The sequence below is a fragment of the Cariama cristata genome, unplaced genomic scaffold (genome assembly GCF_000690535.1).
Source record: "Cariama cristata isolate BGI_N322 unplaced genomic scaffold, ASM69053v1 scaffold11291, whole genome shotgun sequence".
Classification (NCBI taxonomy): Eukaryota; Metazoa; Chordata; class Aves; order Cariamiformes; family Cariamidae; genus Cariama; species Cariama cristata.
The window spans coordinates 28,568-36,061 of record NW_009599861.1 but is presented as its reverse complement, the minus strand read 5'-3'; the positions used below and the strand labels follow the sequence as shown (position 1 = coordinate 36,061).

At 37.4% G+C, this 7,494-nt stretch overlaps 1 protein-coding gene across 1 annotated transcript in view; it reads left to right on the top strand.

Annotated features, from left to right (window-relative positions):
- Positions 1-8: 8 nt before the first annotated feature.
- LMLN (leishmanolysin-like (metallopeptidase M8 family)) overlaps positions 9-7,494 on the top strand; it is a gene marked incomplete at its 5' end in the record, with an annotated part of 15,676 nt that continues 8,190 nt past the window's right edge. The window contains 9 exons of the mRNA XM_009709832.1: positions 9-112; positions 209-239; positions 753-835; positions 1,313-1,430; positions 2,293-2,471; positions 3,128-3,233; positions 3,490-3,584; positions 4,396-4,513; positions 5,792-5,899. Coding sequence (XP_009708134.1) covers positions 9-112; positions 209-239; positions 753-835; positions 1,313-1,430; positions 2,293-2,471; positions 3,128-3,233; positions 3,490-3,584; positions 4,396-4,513; positions 5,792-5,899 — 942 coding nt within the window. The remainder of the gene's footprint in view (positions 113-208; positions 240-752; positions 836-1,312; positions 1,431-2,292; positions 2,472-3,127; positions 3,234-3,489; positions 3,585-4,395; positions 4,514-5,791; positions 5,900-7,494) is intronic.

Here is a 7,494-nt window from a genome sequence, read left to right as displayed (position 1 = left end):
CCTCTCCCTGCCAGGTTGTCTATCAAGTTCCTCTTAAGGAAAATCACGTCTTGAAGAGAAATGTGGATCAACAGCTAAGAATTAAGATTATATATGACAGAAGTGTTGAGGAGTGAGTATGATGTTGTGGCAACTTTTCTTTTTCTCCTCATCTGAGAATAGAAATTCTATTAACTAAAGCTTTGATTGTTTTGTCTTTTAAATATAGTTTGCTACCTGAGAAAAGACACCTTATAAAGGTATGTCATATTTGCTTCCTCTTTTTGTTTGTACATATTTTATTACATGGATGAAGTTAAGTTTAAAACCAATTTAATTAAAGGCTTTGAGTACCAGCAATTTCATATCATCTGGTCTGGGAAACCAAGGCTTTGTGTACAGATTATGCCTCCATTCCAAATACTTACAGTGTTCTGTTGAATGTTGTTTGACAGGTGTTTGCCTATATCCCAATGTGCAAAGGTTTCAGTGAGCAATATGTACGTAGTTTTTAAAGCCTCTTTGAAGCTGTGTGTTCAAATTAATACTGGTTCCCTTTTCATTTTGTCATCCCAATAGCAAAATAAGGGAATACTGAAACAAAATATTTCCTGAATGTATTTATAACAATTGAACTTCTTAGGAAGTCTGGATTTCTCCTATTCTGCTATACCACAGCATCTAGCAAGTTTCATGTAACTTGATAGTTAATGCTTTTAAGGTGAGCTATGCCTGCACTGCTACTGAGTGACTTTTATTTTTGTTCTATTCAGAACAAACTTTTTCCACAAGCTATATCTTATTTGGAGAAGACATTTCAAGTGCGCAAATCCACGGGTACTATATTACTAAGCAGGTACGTGAAAGTTCGTTGAAAATCACTTGCTATATTTGATATTTAGCATTGCGTTGTATAGCCTTTAAAATAACAATAGAATAAGAATGTAAGAAATGCCCTCCTGAATCAGACCAGTGACCCATCTGACCCAGTGGTGGTAGGAGATGCTATTTAGGGAGCATACATGAATCTACCAACCTTCTGTGATCAACATCTGCATTCGTTGTATCAGAAATGTTAAAGGGTATACATGCTGCCTGTTTCCTTTTATATGTACCCCCATTTATGAACCTGTTCCTGATCTCTTTTTGAACCTCTGGATACTCCATCAGCAACTGGAAGCCTTCTGTCTGCCAGAGTAGGGTAACTAACAATTTTCACCATGGAAGTTACATTAAATACCTGTATTACAGTGTTGTTGGCTGCTGTAAGATTATTCTACAGTTTCGTTTTAATAATAAAACAGTGCTGACTGTCTTTCATGTTTGATTGAAGGCAGTGTACAACAAACCAATATTTAAGGAGGAAAGCTGACCCTCATAGATACTGCCAAGGAGCCTGCGCAGACCATACAAGATGTGGGCCAGTTATAGTTCCAGAGAAACACCTCCAGGTAAGCTAGGCCATCCAAGGGCTTCTTAACCTTTGAAACATTATTGGTTGTAGACATTAATAAAAAAGTTATTATCATTAACTGTGCATAAGTGACCTGTTTGCGGGAGATCACTGAGTTTGAGTGACAGAATAGAACAACTTGAATTAGAGGAAGTTTCTTTAGCTTATGCTGTTGAACCGAAAGTCAAGTAAAACTGGGCTGTTTACTGTTCCCTAAGCCTGTGTTATAATGAACTGTACAGAGAAGCTGAGATTCAGAGCTTGTTAAATGGCTACTAGTCACTTCATTATTAACCTTGGTCGAAGAGTCAGATTTTCACAGAATTAGTAATGAGTTTTGATTTTTTGAAGACCTTATTTGAAGAGATTACCCACTGAACCACGAGCATGGTACAGGAAATGTTTCTAACTTGTTTTCTTGCATGACTTTTTGATTTAACTATAGTATGTGATCAGTAGATTTCTTTTGTTCTCTTAGCTTGAAGTTTCAACTACACTATTAAAAATGTACCAGGTTACTTGTGAAATGCAGTTGGTACTTATGTATGCTATTTCTGTGAGCCAAAATTTTTTTTTTTAATTTCTAGGAAATAAAGGCTGCTAATTTGGGGGTATCGAACTTGGCAGGCCCTGTTTTTCTAAAAGCTGCCACCTTCCTGGTGTCTAATAAATCAAAAGAACTAGTAATTTGAAAGTTATTCCTTGGCTCTAGTTTTGTTTACTGTCTTCATAGGGAGTTTTCCCATCTTCCGCTGTCTTACAATGGGACTTACTCTTGACTTCAAGCTAATTGAATTTTGTCGTGCAAAATTTTGTCATAGCTAAAGTATTTTAATTGTTCCATTTGAACATTGTCAAAGCAATGCAGGGTGTACAATGACAGTAAATGGCACAGCGGACCCACTGGCTTACCTGACCAAGAAGGTGTTCGAGATGCTGACTTTGTACTTTACGTTAGTGCTCTCACTACTGAAAGGTGTGGCCATGAAAATATCATTGCATATGCAGCCTACTGCCAACTGGAAGCTGAAATGGACAGGCAAGTATATCCTCTGTTACAAACTCTTTTTTTAATTGAAGTTTCACGTTTTTTAATTTTTTAGATGTGAAGTTTAATTGTTTGCATGTGTTGTATAATGTTGCAAAATAGAAGTCATTATTGAAATACACAAGCACAATATTTACGTAAAACCGCAAAACCATCAAATAGTGCTTAACTTGCAAAGCTGAGGCATTTAAGTCAAAGCTAATCCTCCACTGTTATTGCCTAAACTCTATCTCGAGATTCTGTTTCTGTTGAAGTGAATGTCACACTTTCACAAATTTAAAGGAGAATGCAAGTGGGCCTTACTTACGTGGCTGTTGTTCCTAGTTCGGTTGTAGTCATTGTGACAGATACTTTCTGCCTCTATGGTGTCTTACCTAAATTTCAGATCTCTTATGCTGTTGTTACTAACACCCGTGCAGCATACGGAATATATAGATTGATCTCATCCCATCCCTCTCCATTTCAACAGCAAACTAGTCACTGTATTATTAACAGACTATTTATAAATGATTGGTGAAGTTGTTTGAAAGGACTTATTTTTACATTAGCCTCCACTTTCTTTTAAATCTTCTGCCTCTTCAGGTGAATATGGTTTGAATTTGCTAGTATTTTACTGAAAACAATTTAATTTTAAAACTGTATTTCAGGCCAATAGCAGGATATGCTAACTTGTGTCCAAATATGATTTCAACTCAAGCTCAGGAATTCGTTGGCATGTTGTCTACAGTGAAACATGAGATCATCCATGCACTGGTAAGGGTTGATGTTGTAAAATGTGTTTCTCTGAAATTTGCGCCTGCTTCCTCACATACCTCCAACTTGTTGCAAGAGAAGGATGTTTGGTGGGGGAAAGCTTTTGCTTTGCCTTCTTCAGTTCGTGTGTTAATCACCTTAAAGTGCGGTACTTCCAGTGTATCTGCGGTGGGTCTGATAACTCTTTCATGGCATTTGACTTTGTTTTGTGAATGTCTTACCAAAGCTTTCAGTTTGCTTTGTTTTTAACTTGAAGGGTTTCTCTGCTGGACTGTTTGCATTCTATCGTGACGATGATGGAAAACCTTTGACAACAAGATATGCAGATGGACTCCCTCCTTTTAATGAAAGGTTTTTTTTTTTTTGGACCTCTTGGTACTCCCATTGAAGGATGTTTTCATGTTACCTTTTTAGGATGTGTTGTTGGCCGTTGAAAATCCAACTTGAGTACATTATTAGAATGCTTGGCCTTTATTATGGTCAAACATTGGTGTGTGGTTGTTTTTTTAGTCTTTCTTTACATTGGCATTAAGGACTTATATTATCCACATGTATTACAGACTAAAGCAGGATTTCATTTATCAGGAGGCTTGAAGTTAAGCATTAAAATTGCCCATGCTTAAATTTTGATGCGTGCTGAACACCTTACTAAATGGAGACTTGTATTTTCTGTAGTCTATCTAATGTCAGTGCAGTTCATTTTTAAGACATATATCATTCAAGGTTTATGGTTATGAGGAAATGACAATGTGTGTAGTCTGCTGCATGATTTTTCTGACTTGTTATTGAATGAACAGTTTACATTTGTTTTCTTAATTTAGTTGATATTATAGAAATGTTTTTCTAGAGGTTTTTTGGAGGTGGAAGGGTAGAGAGCTTTTGGTTTTGTTCACCTTCCTTTTTTACACTTTCGGTAACTGGAAAATATGTCTTGAGTCTACAGACATATTTTTAATAATCTTACTTTGGCTTATTAAATCAGAGTTGTGTATATAATGAACGCATTTCTTACAAAGGAGAAATGTTGCATAATGAGTTTAAACTTCACAAAGCATGAGAAAGTATAGAGATTATTCATGATTCAGTTTCTTATGGAGATAAATCTTTGCACATTAGCGCGTATTTGTGGGAAAGATTTGTAACCAAAACATTCTTCTTACAGCCTAGGTTTATATCAGTGGAGCAATAAAGTCGTTCATAAAGCAGTGAGGTTATGGGACGTACGTGGTGGCAAAATGCTGCGCCATGCTGTTTATCTTCTGATAACACCTCGTGTAGTTGTAAGTGTGGATTAATTTAAACTTTTAAACTTTGTATGCCAAGGTTACCATCGCATTCTGGAGTCATTACTTCTTAAAGAATAAGAAATATTTATAACCTAGCATTCAATACCCTTTTCCTGAAAGTATGGCCCAAAGACTATGCAATTAAGACTCTATCATTAATTGAGAGGGTGTATCCAAAGTAAAGTGGAAAATGGTTGACAGACACTATGAAATAAATAAATTGACGTAGTAAGAGACAATGAAGGGGCTGGGAAGTAAATTATAAAAGGCTAAGCAGAACTGATGTTGAATAGATTCCTTAATCCTACTCTTTAGATGTTTTCCTACAGACTTAGACACCTAGTATTCCCATTGCCTTAACAGATAGTGTTGTTACTGCTTTTCTCACTTATAAGTTCATCCTATTTTCTACTTTTCTCTTTAGAAAAATATTAAAGCAATGCTTTTAATATTATTGATTAAAAAATACTGCAGTTAAAATCTTGTCCTGGTTAAAAGAAATTCCTCAAGTATTCTTGGAGATCTTTCTTGCTTCCCATGCTTCTATCTCTCCCCGTCGCCCCCTACAGAACATATGCTTAACTGTAATAAATTGGTATTGGAAAGAAGTTACAGTGTTAACCATATTTGACCACAAATAGTCTTTATGTTTGTTTTAAATCTAACGGAGTATATAGAGCAAACTTGGTTTAATTACTCCTGTTTTGAAAATTGGCCATGCTGGTCAAACTGTTCAGAGCATTAAAGGTGCTCCCAGGTAGTGCCACCCTGGAAAAGGCTGGGCTCCTGACCATGAGACCACAGCATTGTTGTGATGCCTCTTAAGATTTTTAAATACTTTGCAGAAAACACTTCCCCATGCAAAACTAGTTGACATATACAGCTTCCTAATGGAAAAGTGGTTTTTCTCTGAAATATTTGACAGAAGCAGGGCTGTACTGTTCCTACACTGTTCTCTTTTTTTTTTTTTTTTTTTTTTTGTATGGTCTTTAGTGTGTGCATGCTATTCTCAGCTAATTCTGTTGCTGTTTTATTCTTTTAAACTTCCATCATTTATTTCCAGTAGATAAGTAGATTGTTAGGCTTGGTGGTGTTGGGGTACTTGCTGGCTTAGTCAGCCTCTGAGTAGAAGTGTTTTATGTTCAGAGGAAAACAAGATGGTAGAAAAAGAAATGCTGAAATACTTTTAAAAGATAATTCTAAAACATTAGAACTGCATACAGGTATCCATCCCAATATTTTGAGAGTTGTGTTGAAATGTCTTTTTTGTAGGAAGAAGCGCGAAAACATTTTAATTGTCCAATTCTAGAGGGAATGGAGCTTGAAAATCAAGGTGGCATGGGTACTGAGCTCAATCACTGGGAGAAGAGATTGTTGGAGGTTAGTGCTGATATTAGGAATGGAGAGGGATGTGGGAATGTCTCTTACCCCTGCCTTTATTTTTGGGTTTATAGTGGTACCTACTGGAAATGTACCTACCTTTAAAATGCAGGTGTATCAAACTTCACTGAAATACATCACAAACAGTACTAATCTACAAATAATTAAATGTCCAATTTCCAGATAAATCTATCTTTTTACCTTATTGGTAAGTCTCAGAGTATGAGTTTGAGATAAGCTGGTTACTAAAATACTAAATGTCTCTTACTTTTGTCTGCCATTTACCATTTTGAGAAGTATGCTCCCTTTTTAGAGGAAAGGTGGTATTCCTTCGAGTCAATTCAACTTTGCCACCCTCTGCCTCTTATGCATCAAATATTTAATTGTTCTATCTGTTCATTACCTTGACTTCATCTTTATTCATGTGCCCTGGGGTTAGCTTTTGCCATCTCTACTTCAGAACCTCATCTGATCAAGGAAACACTTATTTCCCTCCTGACATTTAAGCTTTATTTTTATTTGTAACTTTGCGTTGTGTGATATTTTTGGCAGAGATAAACTTTCTTATTGTATGCAGTAAGGTAAACAAGAAGGGAAATGCTTCAGGACAGACCTTTTTGTGGAAGTAATCTTGAAAAATACATGTTTCGTAAGACTGAAATTGTTAGATTTTCCTGCTTTTCAGTAACCTTTGGTGTGGAACAGTAGTTTAAAACCAACTGGAAAGACTACCTTCAGAATGAGGATAATTCTAAGGACTGGATAGAATCAACAAAAAGGAGATTATTACTAGTCTCCTTTCCGTCTTTTCAGAGAAAGTTTATATCTGGAAAGTAACCCATTTAGTTTGGTTTTGGTCTTGATCCAACTCTCATCAAGTATTTTAGAGACAGCAAATTTGGTGCTGGTGGTAGCTCCTCCTAACCACACTAGTGGAGAGGGAAGACTGGAAAACTATGTGTTTTGAGGAAATAGAAATGAGATTAAGTTCAGTACTAGAAATCCCAGAGTGTGTAATTAAGGGTGAGTGACTTTTGCTGTTAGCCTGAAGTTTATCAGATGGAAATGTCTGAGCCGGAAAAAGACACGGGTGTTACTGCAGCATCTAGTTGGAGGCCTGTGTCTAGTGATGGTCCCCAGGGGTCAGTTCTGGGTCCAGTCTTGTTTAACTTATTAATCAATGACCTCAGTGAAGGGACGGAATGTACCCTCAGCGAGTTCGCTGATGATACAATACTGGGAGGAGTGGCTGACACATCAGAAGGCTGCGCTGCCATTCAGCGAGACTTGAACAGGCTGGAGAGTTGGGTGGAGAGGAACCTGATGAAGTGTAGGGTCCTGCATCTCAGGAGGAATAACCCCATGGACCAATACAGACTGGGGGTTGACCTGCTGCAGAGCAGTTCAGCGGAGAAGGACCTGGGAGTCCTGGTGGACAGCAAGTTGCTCATGAGCCAGCAACGGGCTCTTGTGGCCAAGAAGGCCAACGATATCTTGGGGTGCATCAGGAAGAGTGTGGCCAGCAGGTCGAGGGAGGTTCTCCTCCCCCTCTACTCTGCCCTGGTGAGGCCACATCTGGAGGGTTGTATCCAGTT